The sequence below is a fragment of the Thamnophis sirtalis genome, unplaced genomic scaffold (assembly GCF_051295495.1).
Source record: "Thamnophis sirtalis isolate CommonGarterSnake01/CBP01778 unplaced genomic scaffold, rThaSir2_p1.2 scaffold_4, whole genome shotgun sequence".
Lineage (NCBI taxonomy): Eukaryota > Metazoa > Chordata > Lepidosauria > Squamata > Natricidae > Thamnophis > Thamnophis sirtalis.
This window is the reverse complement of record NW_028261384.1, coordinates 42,974,226-42,991,860: the sequence shown is the minus strand read 5'-3', so window position 1 is coordinate 42,991,860 and position 17,635 is coordinate 42,974,226. Positions and strand designations below refer to the sequence as shown.

Sequence of the window (17,635 nt, the reverse complement as noted above, 5' to 3'; positions counted from 1 at the left end):
CTACTACCATGTCTAAGTTGCAAATAAGTGAATTTGTTTTCTTTATCCTTTTGCTGACTTCCAGTGGGACTTTTTATAGCTTTTTTTTTTTTTAGTAGCTCATTTGGCTTTTTGTAGCCCAGATCTGGCAGTCAAATATATGTGGAAGTTTCCAAAGCTCTTTTAGATAACTCTATTTGCAGATGAGTCTTCACCCTTATCCAAACTTATAGAGCATATAGATCTGCAATTTTAGTCCACAGTTGTAAGCACAATTATTTGGGGAAAGAGCCCATTGTTCACTGCAGAACTTTTTAAAGTGAAATTTACAAAGGATTAGGCTGCATATTCCTGTGAAAAGAGTCAGAATGAAGAGCTATAACAAACATGATTCCATTGATTTCATGCAACTTTGTCAAGACTAATTATAGCTGAATTGGAATCTACAATGGGCAATCCAAGTTACATATATTCTTCTTAAAACTTGAACAACAACAAAAAAAACCCACATCGCAGTAATTTTCAAATCTGACTAGTTTCTACTGAAAATTTCCTTTAATTTTCCAGCATCTTCATTGTACTGTAAAATACATTTGTAGCAGTTGTATCTGTTAGTATACGCAAAATACTAACATATTATAAATATTATACTGTAATGTTTTAATTGTAAGCTCTTATAAAAGGAAAAGGTAGATTAAAAAGAGCAGCGGTATTTGAGTTGTTCCTAGCTGCTAAAATATTGATTAGTTTTAGCAAAAATGCAATTTTTCCAAAAATGCATTTTTTTAAAAATATAATATTTTAAAAATATATGAAAATATCCAGTTTATCTGGTATTTAATCCTGTTCAAAATGCATATTCTAAACATGAGGTCAGATATAATATAGCCTTGGTATTATTATCAAGGACGAGTTCTTCCAAAAATTGCAAACAATAGCATCTTACTTCACTTTTCAAAATGATCAATTTTATGATTTGAAATTCACCTGGATAGTTTTTTTAAAAAAAACTTTTTGGAGAAAATTTATTTGGAACTGCATCCTTTTAATAACACTGAAAACATCCTTATATAAGTCAGACCATTGGTTAAAATAGGTATTTAGACTGATCACCAATGATTCTTAAGGATAGCTCAAGTTTTGTTTTGACTGAATCTTTAATTTTAGGAAATTATTCAATTCTTAATTCTGAATTGTTTCAATGAATAGTTTTATTTGGAAATATAAAACTTCAAATCTTATACCATAAAGAAGACCTAATTAGGATCTCATAAGAAATGCCATTTCCCAATTATTGATTTTTAAAGCACCCTCTTTCATAAGTTAATTAGAGGCAGGGTATGAGAATAAGAATCCCCTTCCTCTGCCCTCCCATGCTATTACCTACTCTTAGTTATGTAATAACATGGCATTGGGTCACTGACCTGCACAATTTGTTTATCCAAAGTTACTTAAGTGTAAGCATATTTTTATTTGAGGTTTCCTTTGTTACTTTCAAATACTTATTTGTAAAATCATCATTTATTCAATGAACCAAAACCAACTGGGTTCATAAAATATTTTGTGCTAGATTATTCCTTAATGGCTGGGTTTGCATATAATGTTAAACCAAAATCAACCAACCATATGACTTAATATATTGGGGGAATTCAATTCGGTGACAATCTTAGTCACTGAGTTAGTGACTTGGTGCAGCTACAATATCTACAAATGATGGGCATTTTTCTTGTTAACAAAAAGCATAGTTCTGAAAGAGTGATATTTCTTATAGGAACAATTTTACAGAGCTTCTTTCCACTAACACTGTGATTCCATTAGTAGCTTTACCTGAGGTAAAACTGATTTCAACCTTTACTGTTTATTAAAAAACCATATTAATGAAATAAAAAGTGTTTCAGAGAAAATAACCCTCCCACCCCCATGCACAGCTGTGGAGCAGAGGCTGCTGAAAAGTGTGAACTAGTAAATACTTCTGAGAAAATAGCTGGTGAATCTGCAAAGCTTTTCATCAACGTCAATGCATCTTCAACGTAACATAGAAACTTCAAGCATAAAAAAGCAAGAATTTTAGTATGAAATACCATAAAGATTTTGTAAAAAGAAAACTTACAGTTATATGGTTTATAAGCAAAATAGAAAAGTGCAGAGGAAGGTCACAAAAAGGAAGAAAAAGAAAACTCCACAGAAGCTCAAAACCCATCACCCAATTTAAACATTTCATGTTCTGCATGAATGTTCCACTTTTACACGAGTATCCTGGTGGTAGGCAAAAAACCATAACTATTTGGTAAGCAAAATGCTTATGATATTAAAAAATAATCTCCAGATAGGCACATTCTTTCTGCCCACATTCAAACCCTTTACTAAAAACAGCTAGGCTGAGAAAAATTAGGTTTATTCTCCTCCTTTCAGAAAATTTCAGAAATACGGAATCCTTTAAAACTCTTTCATAATCAGTTCCAATAGGTCAGAAAAAAAGAACTTAAACTGAGAGCAGAACCCCAAGGCTGTAACTCCAACAGATATAGAAACATTTTCAAAGCAGAATAATGATTTGCAAGCTGTAAGTATGATTGAGAGTTTAATGGTGCTGAAAAACCATGTACTTATTGCACTGTCAACAAGTGTATGGCTGTTTCATATTTTTAAGCTTCAATTTTTTGGCTAATGATACTGTTATAAGATGCTTCGGTGGTGCCAACCAGCAATGATAAGAAGGAAAATGGTTATGTACAGAAACAGTTTGGTTACAAACAAATGAAGAAGAAACCGGTACCAGAAAATTAGAGAAAGCACCAAGCATCTCCCAAGCTGATAGCATAATCATTGCATAAATCCCTTTATTATTACTAAGCATAAACAATGTTTTAATAACTAAAAAAATTAAACTCGCAAGTCTTTGGGGGCTGAAGAGTCCTTCAAATCAGAAATAATCTTGAGAATGCAATGCCTTTAACAGAAAGAAAAAAACCTGATATTTATCATCACAGTTGTTTGATGACTCAATTTTAAAGGACTGGGTTCATGTCTTTTTGATGGCTTGCAAGCTGGCTGAGAGTGGAGCCTCCAACATCACCGACGGCAGAGGAAGTAGTAATGGTATTCTGCTGAATGACTTGTTTCTGTGAGCAGGTTGGACCAGGACTAGAAGGAGGACTATTTTCGGGACCTGCACAGAATAAAAAAGAAGATTCATTCCAGGTAGGTATTATATATATATATATATATTTTAGCAGAGCAAATAATGAGAAAGCAGACTGCAATACAAAATGTTTAGCTGCAAAAAAACTGGAATTAAAATTAGAGAACCACTAAAACTAAGGAATAGCAGAAATAAAGGAATATGTAGAGCTGTCTTCATACTATGGATACTACATTTCTACTTTAAGCTATGTCTGCATATAGCACTTTTAAATAATGGAAAGATACCTCAGTGTAAGTAGTAAGTCAGCAGAATGCTACTTGCATTGACCGAAGTATCATCTCCTTTGGAAATATGAGTCATGTAGTCAAGGCTGTTCCAGCGAAATACTGAGTACTTTGCCTCTTCTGTCCATGCTGTTGTGTCTCCTTTTCAAGCCTTTTGATAGGACTCTGAATGATGCCAAGCAGGGAAAGGAAGGGAGTGCTAGTTCCGGATCCCCTCTACACCAAAGGGTTGATGGAAATCTGGAAGTAACTGGCTTTACTGGAGTTGCTGCACCATCCCTAGGAAACCCAGTTGGGCTCCGCCATGAGAAGAGCAGTCTCTGGAAGTACAAGAGGTTGTCACTCTGCAGATGCAGAGAAGATGGAGCAGCAGCAAGTTTTTTTCCCCAGAATTATTTTATTCTGAATTTCAGCTGAGGGACAGGTCATTCTTAATAAGGCAAAAAAACCACATCTGCCTCCAATTATTCCTTCAACTAGATCCATAGCCTTGTATCAGCTTTCTGATGACAAGTGCAATACATATTATACTATATAACTTTGCATGGTAGGTGTGCTACTGAACCTACAGATTTCTTTTTGTGGACGGTACAAATGTGTGTATCAACTGTACTATTTGAGATTTCAAATGCAGACTCTGATGGTAAAAAGCTCTTTCATCATATTGAATGCAAGGTATGGCTCCTGTTCCCTTGAATATTCTATCCTTTGAGGTAAGATCCGCCCTCACCTTCTTGTCCTTCTGTAAGAGCCTCAAAACCTGGCTCTGCCAACTGGCCTGAGGCACCGAATGGGATTTTCCATGTTGGAGGTGGTTAGTGGACTAGGAACAAAATCCAATCTTTATCCCATAATATTTTGTTTGAAAACTTACTTAATTTTGGTTTATCTAATATTTAATGTTTCAATGTTTTATACCTCAGTTATGGTTTGGTATGGTTTTTTATATTTTTCCTGCAAGTGCAGAGTCTGATCTTTTTTTTCCTTTAGATCAACCAAATTTTGATTAATTGGTTGTGACTGGAATTGACTGGCTTTTTAGCCAAGTTTGACATTTTGGGCTAAGAAAAAGTGTCTGTCTCAAAATCACCCAGCTATCTTTCATGGATAAGGTGAGATAAGGTGAGACTAGAAGTCTTAATCTCCCTTAACCATTAGGCCAAGTTGATAAATGTGTATGTTTTGTTTATGCGCATGCAATGTATGCCTGTGCATACATGTATGTATACAGTATGTGAATATGCATGCAAAAACACACACACTGCACAATAAAAGTTCTTAATACAGTCATATGCAGAGTTATGCAATAGAAAAGCAAACAATTAACTAGAGAAAGATTTTGAACAGGCACAATATCTTACATTAGCATGCTGTCTAGAGAAAGTTGTCAATATCCATTTTGAAATTTGGAATTTATTTTACCCTGTCTTATAAGTAAAGTTACATTGTTAAAAATGTAATGTTATATTTTATTATGTCACTAATAATTTTTTGAATGTAATACTAATTATGTTTCTTATTTTGTGAGCTCTGTACTGTTAATGTTTTAGAAACTATATCTGTTCTTTAAAAAAAGATATTGCTTCTATAAAATATTTAGTAATGATTAAATAACTAATCAACTTTGGCAGTGGCTTCCACAATACTTAAGATACTTTTGGAAAAGTTTTTGAGATGCCTCTAATAAATTCTTTTTATAATTATGTGTCTTTTATTTGATAGCCACTGCTAATTCAATGCCATTCCTAACGATGTATTAAATACTTGTTCAGGTATCGAGGTGAGCTGAAAAAATGAAATCTACTATTAGTATATACTATCAGATAACACTTACTTAGGTATCCTTGTGATTCTTTCTGCATGGCTGTTATGGGACAGTCTTTATGGGTTAACAGCAACTGTTTCAGCTGCGCTACCTCATTTTTCAACATGGAAACCTCATTCTAGAAAAGAAAAAAAAAGATAATTTTATTTTAGTAAATAGGAGGACAAGGAGCTGAGAAGCATTGCTCGGGGCCTGATTTTTCGTACGATCCTTTTTTCCTAGGAAAAACACAGGAGGAAATCTGTGTTCTGGGATATGCTTTTACAGCCTATTTTGAAAGCTTTGAAGCTGACTCATTTTTATGACAATTTAAATTGTCAGAGTGGAAGAATTGATAGCAAGAAGCTTTCCTGGTAATCTGATTTTAACAGCCTAATCATTTGCTTTGTTGCTCAGTAACAGCACAAACAGAGCCTGGATTCTGCAGACATAGGAGGGTCTGTAGAAAATAGAAATCTATAAGATGATGGACAAAACATTGTGATACAAGGCCCATTATTTTCTGTACATGTAGCATGCATGTGTGTGGAAATGGGTACAGCTTTGATTGTGATGCATGTCTACCCACTTGCAGAATTTGACAGATACCCCTGCAGACAAACTAAATTATGAAATGACATAGCAGAGAAATAACTTTTCTTTATTTTCAATCATCCTGCTTTGTCATCAAGGTCAAATGTGAAAGTGGCTGTTTAAAACTTTAAAGTTATGGATTCCTGTTCAGATTACTTTTTGGGTGGTATTCCAGAGGCTGCACTTTGTCAAATTAAAAAAAAGAATTTTGTTACATTTAAGGATCCTCCCCTGCATTGAATAATATTGTTCTCCTGTTACAATGACCTAGTAGTACTAACTTTTGGAAAACCTGGGGAATTAGACCCAAGAAAGTCAAACCCCCCCCAACCCAGCATTCTGTTCACAAAGGATAAACATGAAGACTCAAAACAAGTTTTAACTGCTTTTAAATTTTTTTACAAAGAACAAGTTGAATTGCCCAAAAATATATTTATCTATATGGTACAAGTTAGGAAAGTTAGACAGAATTAATCAAAGACAGAAATAAAGATGGTTGATAGATATTCCTGTCCTGAACTTCTATCCCTAGAAATTCATAAGCCGGTTTATCTTTGTTGAAGCTTATGTCCATCCATTCATTCAGAAAAGACTATTAGGAATCAGATTTCCTGGTCTTTTGGCTGCATTTGCATAATATAGTAACACACACACACATATACACACAAACACACACACACACATATCGCCAAAGCTTAATTTACTCATCAGGTGATGTGATACTGTACAAAATACTTTTGAAGAAAGAAAAAAAACATTGCATAGAACAATAATATGCCTTTACCCTCTCCAGATATTCAGACCATCTTAATTTAGATTTCTTATTAAGCTGCCATTATTGTGTTTTAAATGTTCCTAAGGCCAATAATTTGATAGCCATTTTTTACATATAAAAATATAAATTCATTTATTATGTCCAGTTATGCAGGAACTTCAATTTTTCAGTAAGTTAGGAAAACCTATAATCAAGATAAGGCTATAGTCTTATTCTTGTGTTCCAAGGGCAACAGAAATGACTCCAATTGTTTACATTAATCCCAATGGAAGTAGTGTGTTGTTTCAAGATGAGGCTTTTGATACGACTCACTTTTATCCTCAGAAATTAATGGGCAGAGGGTGGGGATGATATACTCTTGACACATAATCCTGCTCCCCAAATGCCATCAACTGTATTTACAGAGGTTTATACTAGATACCTATCATAAAAAAAGAAATCGTTCCAATGTGACCTAAACTTCAATGAATTAAACAATTTAGGCCACATTTGTAGGGGGAAAAGGACATAAAGCATTTTTAGTAGCTAGTGATTCAAATACAAGTAGTCATTGACTTCCAATAGTTCAAAGTTACAACAGCACTGGAAAAAGTGACATGACCTACTTATGACTGTTGCAGCATCCCCATGATCATGCAATCAAAATTCATGTGCCTGGCTACAGACTCATATTTATGACGGTTGTAGTGTGACGTGATAACCTTTCTTAATCTTCTGACAAGCAAAATCAATGGGGAAGCCAGATTCACTTAACAACCATGATACTAACTTAATAATTGCAGTGATTCAGTTAACAACTGTGGCAGCAGAGGACATAAAATGGGACAATATTCATTTAACAACTGTTTCATTTAGGAACATAAATTTTGGGCTCAGTTGTGGTGTTAAGTCAAAGACTATCTGTAATATACTTTAGGATAAAAGAGAAAGGGTTATGTCTCTTATTATCTTACTAAATACCTATCTCAGTCCTAATGAAGAGATGGCTTCATACTGTTAACTGTAAGTCTTTGTATGTGAAGAAAAAAAAACAATTAAAAAACCACTTTCAGGTAACTTTCATATTTTAAAATCCTTGGTTAAATTTTTGCAAATTAAACATTACATTTGATCAGATTTATTGTTTTTTCTATTAGAAGTTTAATGTAGTGCAACTCAATGTTAACCTTTCTTTGTTAAGGTTTCGTTGGCATAAAAACAAATAGATCCCATGTATCTTGATGATAATCTGTACCTGAAGTTGCATATTTGTCTGGGTGAGTTCTTCTGCTTTCTTTTCTAGAGACATCACCCAAACTTTCCTCTTCTGTCTGCACCGTGTGGCAGCTGCTCGATTTCGTTCCAGAAATTTCCTCCGTCTTTCATCTGGATCTTCATCCACTACTCTTCTTCGACGACCACCAGTGGGCTGTGGTGGTTGTAAGCTCTGTGTGGCTTGCATTTGTTGAGCTGCTGTTGATACCTAATAAGATTCATAACTTTTTAAAATTAAATAACCAGTAAAGGCGTGACACTAGAAGACCAGACAAAAAAGATAAACGGTATATCTCACCCAAATTTCAGACAAATTAACAAATGGTAGAAATTCTGAGACTTTACCAGATATCCTTAAATTATTCTGTATCTAACGCTTTGCATGAATTGGCCTTTCAGAACTAGGTTGTGAGAGAGAGCTGCTCCATCTTATTAAAAATGTTTTCAGTTCAGCAAAGAGAGCATTAAGTTCAAGCGTGAATCATGTCAAATGTTGTGACACCTACTATTAATAAAGAGTCCCGGGACCTTTAATTTTGTTTAAAGTAATGTATTTCTCCTTTTCAACCCAGTCAGGGTTGGCCAATTCCCAAAAAAGTTAAGCTTTGCTGGGACTAGTTAGTACTTAGATGAGAAATTGCCGGAAATTCTAAATACTTATATTGACTGAAAGGCTAAACACCCCCCCCCCAAAAAAAAAACCATGCATATAATGATCAGGGATCGATTCAAATTTCAGGTTTTATTTTTTCTTCAAAAGGGACTAAGCATCTGTTTAGCTTAGGTAGACAGTTATTGTAAGACTACAACCAATATATCTACTCTATATTAGGTATCTGGATATGAAGTAAATATAAAACTGAAACAGATTAAAAGCTAAAAATAAACATAAATTATTCTTCCATTTACGTATATGGGAGAAAAGTGGGAATGAATTTATATGAAGATGTTCAACATGAATTGCTACATTCCTTTATGTGTATGCTTTCTCAATGAAAACATCATAATTTTAGTTTATCTATTCCCATGCAGAATAAAAGATAAATAAAAATTAATAAAATGTGGCTTTCTACTTTAGCATAAACAGGTAAGAGGTTCAAGCAAATCATTTTTTAAAATTGAAAGCCATCATGATGGATTTTTTACTACAGAATTCTATTTTAAGAATTTTGATCTATTTTGAAATAAAATAGATCTCTTCTAAGTCTGGTTACAACCTGAGTGTATTAACTTTAGTATATGATGGATATACTTGTGGGATATTTATCCTATCTAATGAATACAGTAGTAGATAATGTTGGCGAGTTTATAAGGTAAAGATAAAGGTTCCCCTGCACATGCGTGCTAATTGTTTCCAGCTCTAGGGACAGTGTTCCTCTCTGTTTCTAAGCCAAAGAGTCAGCAGTTTCGGAATACGTCTCCGTGGTCATGTGGCCAGCATGACAAATGTCAAAGGCACATGGAACGCTATTTCCTTCCCATCAAAGCGGTCCCTATTTTTCTACTTGCATTTTTACATACTTGTTAGATATTAGTAACTGTCATAATGGTTTCCACCCAGGTCCTCTGTTCTGGCGGGAACAGAGATTCAATCTCATTGGTCGAAGGGTCTGACAGCTCCCTATAAAAGGACTGCTCTCAGACTGAACCTTTGCTGGATTGTACATAGTTGTTCTGTTACAATAAAGAGCTGTTGTTGCCTTTAGCCTGAGTGTGCCTTTCCTTTACCCAACCTAACACTGTTGACGAAGGTGGGATTGGAAGGCAATGAGATGAACCAAAAAAGAGCGTAGCAATGCAGCAAGTAAATCCAGCCTGGAGCTCAGTGCAGCTTCGAGCAGCCATTTTTGAGCAGCAAACTCAAAACATCCTCAGAACACAAAATGACCATGCATGCTCCACTGACTCCGTATGACCCAGTCACCGAACACTGGGAATCTTATATGCTGAGGTTCAACTGCTTCCTCGAAGCCAACAACCTTATGGGCCTTTCTGAAGGTCGAAAGAAGAACAAGTTCCTGGGTTACTGTGGATGGGAAGTTTTCGAAACAGCCAAAGATCTATCTGAGCCAATGCCACTCCAATCGGTTGCTTGGTCAGTGCTCCAACAGACGCTGAGGACACACTACACTCCCAACCGCCTAAGCACGTCCACCGGCATGAATTTAATATTCGCAATCAGAAGGGAGGTGAATCAATCAATGAGTACGTTGCGGTGCTACGAAAGGCCGCAGCGTACTGTGAGTTCAGAGACCTAGATGAACTCATACTTGACAGCATCACATGCAGTGTGAGGGACATACAGAGGAGATTGCCTTGGATGAAGCCAGGGCATCCAAATCTGCTATTAAGTCTACGGAAACCCTGCAGCACCAAAGCACTCCAAAAGACGCGTGAAAGAGCGCACACATACATTGCAAGGCTATAGAGGCCGAGGGCTCAGAAAGCGAGGATGACAGCTGCCGCATGCGCAGTAGCCGCACCAAGCAGGTACACAAATTCGAACCATATTTTCCGCCTTGCGCAAGCTGCGGTGGAAACCATGCCAGATCCTTTTGCCGTTTCCGTGACGCGATCTGCCAGCGCTGCGAGCGAAAGGGGCAGATCGCCAAGTTTTGCAGAAGCAAGCACTCCATGATGACCTAGAAGCCCAGAAGCCACCACCAGCAGAGGGCCAACCAAGAGGCATGGCAGCCACCACCACAGCACTCAGAGGGTGATACCAGAGTCACCTACCACACCTTGATCGGCCAAGTCCGCACAAGGAGGTCAAAAAGGCTGAAGGTCATAGTCCTCATCGAGGGATCTCCATGCAAGATGGAGATAGACATGGGGTCATCACTGATCATCATGCCATGGTCTACACTCAAGCAGGCTATCCCTAGCCTGAAAAAGCAGCATCTACGCACCCCTGACATCTGCCTGCACGATTACCAGGGAAACTGAGTCCCCATCATGGGCCAGGGCACCTTCCAGGTGCAATTAAAAACTTCAGCGGCCAGCTCCCAGTGACAGTGGTCAGTGGTGACCTGTAGAGCCTCCTGGGGTTTGACTGGTTCGAAGCCCTGGGCCTAGAAGTGACCGGTATCAAGAAAAATGCCAAATTAACATGCCAAGGGTTGAATTCCTAGGGTACCTTATTGACAGCTGTGGGATTCACCTGACCTCTAAAAAAAATTAAAGCAATCCAGGACGCCCCTATACCTTGCAATCAGACAGAGCTGCAGGCATTTCTCGGGTTCGTTAATTTCGTTAATTGCCTTTCCTTTACCCAATCTAACATTTTTGAACTGTTAGGTTGGCAGAAGCTGGGAGAAGTAACGGGTGCTCACTCCGTTATGCGGCGCTAGGGATTTGAACCATTGAACTGCCAACCTTCTGATCAACAAGTTCAGTGTCTTAGCCACTGAGCCACTAGAGTCCCTAAGTGGGTATATAGTGTCATAAGCTATTTAGCTTTTAGCTGTTGACAAACAGTAAATCCTAATAAACCCTATGCAGAGCACCCCAGCAAAACAAATATCTGACAAATTAAGGAACCATGTTAAGAAGCCAAGACTATGTGACTGTCACAGGATCTTTTAATTAAATCCAGTTTGGTGGACTTAAGACACAAAAGAACCAATACAACAGTCTCCACACTACTATTCCACTGCTACTATTCTCCTACTCCAACTACTATTCCTAAGTACTCCAACTCTTATTCCTTGTGAGTATTGCTAGAGAATAATTATCTTTAACTGTTTCAGACTATTCAGGCTGCTTTACTTACACATATACCACCATTACTACCACCCTCTCATCGTCATTGTCTTTGTCATCCTCCTCCTCCTTTTCCATCTTTTCTTCTTCAGACTCTGCTATGTAGCTCCACCGCTCAGCTGTCTCAGCACAATTTTATAGCCAAGGTTATTCTGTTGGCTTGGAGAGCATTTAAATAGGCAGGACAGCAGCACAGGTGTTGGCCATTCTCTAGGAAGCCTGCTTTCTCAGAGTGTTAGCAGTATTTTACAAGAACACTTCATTCCACACAGGAACTCAGGTGTATAATCATGCTCAAAGGAATGCATGACTTCTTCTCCATGTTTATAAGCCATATTGACATGGAAAGCTGATGCTGAGTAATGCCAGATGCCTTCTATAATACTGCTGATATTTACTTACTTGAAATGTACAGCACTTAAACGTCTGTTTTAAACTATCAAGCAACATATTTGGAGTCACCAAATATTTGCTAAATAAATTTAAAAATGTGTATATTTCAACACCTTTCTACATTTATATTTTAAACTACAAATGGTGTTTCTAATATCACTTTCAAATTAATTTGCTCCTACATATACAAAACAATCTTTTCTGGCTTTTAACAACTTTGCTCTAAGTTAACAATGAACAGAAAGTAATTAAAATATGTTGAGATTACTGGAAATGTTAATTTAAAGGATATAGTTAAAACAAACCAACAAAGTGTGCATGAGAGAGATTGATGTAGTATTTTCAAGTTAAGTAGATCAAATCCAATCTGGCACATTTCCAATATTTGGAGAGAAACAACTTGAAAATTCTAAATATATTCTTCTAAGCTTAATGCTTCTCACTGTAGTTGTTGCAAGGGAAAATCTATGTCAGTCTATAGTAACAACAAAAAAATCAATAGCACCCTTTCCAAATTTTATTAAGTGTTAATTATAGCTCATTTCTATGTAATTCCTTTTGATTCTAATCTTGAAATAATGGCAGGATAAAGTTGAAATAAATTAAGTAAGGTAGAATTGTTATTTTAAAAAAACCCAAGGAAAATCATAGAATGAATTCTATTAAGTTCTATTATATTTTTCAGATGCTGTATATTTTGCTATTTGATCTTACAAGATCATGATTAAATGGGACTTAATTATAATAAACATTTTGATAAATAAAATGTAATGCTAAAAAATTCCCAAGGCCCTAAGAATCTCTTTGACTTAATTACAAATGTATATAATATGTGAGTCAATCCATTTAATACAGCAACAGAAGAAAAGAGATATGGTAAAAATTGACTGGATTTTTCTTGATTCTGAATCTATATGTTCCTTCCACTCTTTACAACCTTAGATTTCTAGTTATACATTTATACAACGTAACATTAAGTTCCTGTTGGCTGTTGAAAAGTTTGAAATTTAATACAAGGATGTGGCATAACAATCAAAATTATGGCAAAAGGGAAATGTGATTCCTAGTAACGAAGTTTGGTTTTGACATGAACCATGAAAATCAAAAATCTGGTTCAATAGAAAGAGTTGGTTAATAATTAGTAAACTGTACCATAAGATTAATGTGTCTGTTGAAGCAGTCTGACCTTAAAGGGGCCAGTACTGAGGGGAATTATAGATGGGTTTAGAAAGTAATAACCTTATGTTTATTACTCACTCCAACCATCTTTTATCCCAGGCAATGCCCTCTTCAAAAGTGTCATTACTTTTGCATTCCCATGAGGAATTAAAACTGTTCTGTTTCTAGCTGACCTATAGATCTTAAAATCGTCATTTATCGTCTAAGCAGCAGACACAATGTTTTTTGGGGGGAAATCACTCTCAGTGTTATGAAAGCAGGCTATTTCTTTTCTTGCTTCATCTGCTAGTGTGAGTGTTATATCACAAAGGCGTTTTTATTTAAGAAGTAACAATTGTTTCAGTGTGAACAGCTGGGGAGGGGATTGAGGGCATACCTGCTTCTTCCAAATCTGTATTTTCAAATATAAAAAGGTTAATTTTCTAGAATTCTAATTCTAGAAAAATCATTTAAATTCAGTTCTATACAGATTCAACTCTTTCAAGAAGCCACATGTAGAGCAGGAATGGGAAATTATGGCCCTTTTATGACTTGTGGACTTTAACTCCCAGAATTCCTGAGCAGCCATGCAGGCTCAGGAATTCTGGGAGTTGAAGCCTACAAGTTATAAAGTGGCAATTGTTCCCCACCTCTGTGGTAGCGCGAAAAGCAGTGAATGAGAATCGAAGAGAATTCCTGGTCTTAACTTCAGATCTAAATATTATTTACTATAGATCTCATACATATGGCAGATAGTCAACTAATTATTATATCACACTGAATCTATATCTGAGGTGCATAATATTACATATGTTATCTATCAACATTTTAATTAGTTTCTTTTTTTCTTGTGGCATAGGAACAAGAAAGAGAACAATCATGGATAATGTGGAGAGGGAAGTCATTTATATTTTTACAACCCCTTCTTTAAAAATAACTATAAACTCTCACCCCTTTCATATGGTTAACATGGTCTTGGGCATTTGGGTTGTTATGATATATAAAAAACAAATTTCACACAGTTCCAAATTCAGCATTCATGGTACTCATGCACTGAAACAAATTTTGCAGCAACAAACACTTGAGCTTCTGCACCATTTATGGAACAGCAAACTGCTGTGGTGGTTAGCAAAAATACAAGTATGTAGCATCCAACATTTATTTAACATACCATAAGGAATTCTGCTACATAAAGAATGCAGTATAACTTGCATGCAGTATAACAGTATATGGAAAAGTAACTCAAGGTTCTGTGATTAAAAAAATGGTACAAAAAGATCATTGTTGTACAGAAAAATGTATCAAATAAAAGAGCTCGCACCTTCTTCAGTTTTAGGCTGCAATCATATGGTCCTGAGAAAGACATGCACCTTTGAGGTGAGAGGAAAAGAGAAAGAGAGGAGAAATTTTTCTGGGGAAGGGGTATCTGACATTGGAAACCATCTCCATACTTACTTTGGAAGTTCTAGGACTATTTTTTAAAAGTCCTATGTTAAAAGACATCTATAGACTCCATTTGTGTGTGTGTGTGTGTGTGTGTATTATTATTACTGAGGGAATACTATCTGTCTCTAATCTATCTATCTATCTATCTATCTATCTATCTATCTATCTATCTATCTATCTATCTATCATCTGTCACTCTCTCTTTTCAAGAATGAGATCAGCTGATGAAGTATTAAAACACTCAGGAAAGAAAAGTGAATATGTTTTTTCCTCATTTGTTTGTGCTCTTGTGATCTTTTCTCTTGCATCATTAAGTCATATTGCTTAATCAGAATCCCCTGGTAAACTACCGAAGACCTTTCTTGATTTGACAATTTCAAAATTACAAAAATGATGCAGGAGAATTAAAATCTGCAACAACAAAAAAAGCCACCACAAACTCTCGCTTTTAATATCATCTTCACATAAGAGAGGTTAGAAAGCTCTACCTGTGCTTGCCCGCCTGTATGCAGTGGTGGATGTGGCGAAGTCTGATGGTGTGCTGAGTGGGCCTGAAGATGTGAATGAGAATGATGGTGTGGGTGCTGGTGCTGGTGATGAGGATGAGGATGAGAATGGTGTGCTGGGTGTTGATGCTGATGGGGATATGGGTGATGGGGTGGAAGGGTCTGGTGTTGATGTGGATGTGAGTGCATATGATGGTGGGCTGGTTGATCTTGTCGAGAGCTCATCATTTCCATCATATGACCCATGGTGTTCATATTTCCATTGGAGATGCCCGCAGGAATATGAGTCAAAGCTGCTTTCAACCTCTACAAAAAAAGAAAAAGAAAAAAGAAAGAAATAAAACAGTATTAAAATGGAGCATGCAGGTGACTGTCTGAATAGGTTACAAAAATTTGTGTGTAGGACAGTGCATTTTTGCATTGTTCAGTGTGTATTCCTATTCTTGACATCTCTTAGTTTAAACATACTTAACTATGGCAGGTTTATGCCCACCTTCCTTAGTGCCCCCACAAATACCTGACTTACAAATCTACTTAACAGTTTTAAATAGTTTACTATCAAATATATGCCTTATGAGCTCAAAAAAATGCTACTTTAATCCATGATAATACAGTAATTTTTCAATTCTTTTCCAATAATTGGACTAGAGTAAAAAAGAAACACAAGTTTTTATTTTCCTATTTTCTAGATTACCTATAAATCTAAAAACAAAATGTTAAAAAATAAAATAAAAAGCAAAGTAAAGCATATAGTGCAAGAAAAAAAATAACTGATGGCTTTCCACATGGAAGAGGCTGTATTTTAAGTGCAGTACAGAACATTCAGCTAAAAACACATTCATAAAAATATAACTCAATATAATATCATATAATTTTAAAAGAGGATTAAATACAGTCATACCATATTACTTAAAATCTAATTTGCTGCCTAATGGAAATTCACTATACCTGGATCTTAAAAACGAGGACAAGAAAGAAATGTATTTGTATTGTTCATGAATTCTTGTACAAGTACTAGCGGAATGCTGTGTGTAATGAGTGACCAAAATGTACCCAGTGTTATTTCATGATATGGCATAAATGACATGCAAAACAGTTCAAGTTGCAACCTTTGACTTCTAGTATTCAGTAAAAATATCTTGCACAAAAAGTTGCACAAATGGAATAACCTTTTTGTATTTGAAATAATTTTCTTCTTCTCTACTCTCTACTTCGTTTGTCAGTAAATAGAGGTTTTCTATTTAGAAGAGCATCATTGAACTAAAAGACTTTTTATCTGTAATATTCAACAAAATATAGTCTGCTTCCAGTTTAAATTGTAAAATTTATCTACTGTTTTTAAAAATAACTGGGTTTTTAAAAACAACTGGAGTTCAGAGTACTGCTTCTCTATAAAGTACATTGTAATTTAATATACCAAAACATATTGTTATTTTTTTTAGCAAATCCTGAAATAAAAAAGTGCAAATATCCATTTTTTTTGTTAATGTCAAATATTTTTTACATATTTAATTTCTCTCTCTATTTATATAGGATGTAAAAATTCTTATTCTGGACATGTATAATATATAAACAATTTACTTTAAAGAATATGAAAAACTTCTGTAAATAATTTTTTAACTTTTCAGTATATTACAGCACTTTACAGTGCTGCAAAACTCCCACAAACTTCTATTTGCCAAATTTTTAAATAAATGGTGACTATTAGTCAGTAAATGTGCCCACACACTGTTTATACAAACAATTCTTCTTTGATGGTACAGTATATTGCACCATTTGCCATTATAAATGACACATTACACAAGTAGGCTCTTTCCTTCTTAGCCAATTTCCCTAAAGTTTGTTGGATGAGAAGGATGTTAATATACAAAGGAACATCTTACCTTATAACATAAACAACTAGCTCCCTGACACAATTTTGATTCCCCAAATAATACATTATTCTGTTTTGTTCCCAAAGACTAGGGGTATGAAACTTGTGATCCACAGGTCAGATGCGTCATGCGCTGAGCATATGCCCTTTTAGTGAAGGAGGAAAAGTTGTGATATGTCACAGGACTACAATGTATTGTTATGAATTTGACACCCCTGCCATAGACCCTTCAACCAAGTTTATTTATTTGACAATCAGGAAGGCATTGAAAAGCTTGATTTGCAGCTGGATCATCTCAATGAGGGCAATTTTTATTTTGTCTCTATAGTTAAAAAGCGTCTTGTTCACTTTTCACTTGGAAGGTGGGCTTGAGGCCCTGGTAAATCCTGGAAATAAACATCAATCTGCCTCAACTTGTTCCATAGAAGCAGGTCCAATCTCTCTTTAGCTTTATGATAGGTATACTCTATTCTGACATGAGGGCTATATTGCTCCAATAAAAATTACTACCCATACCCTACGATGTGCTCTTCACTAACGTTACTGAATTTTATCCCCCTTTTAAATTTTTCAAAGAAAATGACTTTAAAAACCATTCGTCCAAATTATGAATTTCTCTTACCTTTCAGTCAGAATATTTGATGGAAATCCACACAAAAGAA

The 17,635-nt window shown here is 35.6% G+C and overlaps 1 protein-coding gene across 7 annotated transcripts in view; it reads right to left on the bottom strand.

Moving 5' to 3' along the window:
• Positions 1-2,545: 2,545 nt before the first annotated feature.
• CREB5 (cAMP responsive element binding protein 5) overlaps positions 2,546-17,635 on the bottom strand; it is a 257,149-nt gene continuing 242,059 nt past the window's right edge. For 6 of the 7 annotated variants that reach the window (XM_014056906.2, XM_014056905.2, XM_014056902.2 and 3 more), the window contains 4 exons: positions 15,083-15,406; positions 7,816-8,043; positions 5,243-5,351; positions 2,546-3,148 (listed from right to left, as the gene is read on the bottom strand). In XM_014056906.2, coding sequence (XP_013912381.2) covers positions 2,988-3,148; positions 5,243-5,351; positions 7,816-8,043; positions 15,083-15,406 — 822 coding nt within the window. In that variant the 3' untranslated portion in view covers positions 2,546-2,987. The remainder of the gene's footprint in view (positions 3,149-5,242; positions 5,352-7,815; positions 8,044-15,082; positions 15,407-17,635) is intronic. The other variant, XM_087712808.1, reaches the window with a different exon arrangement.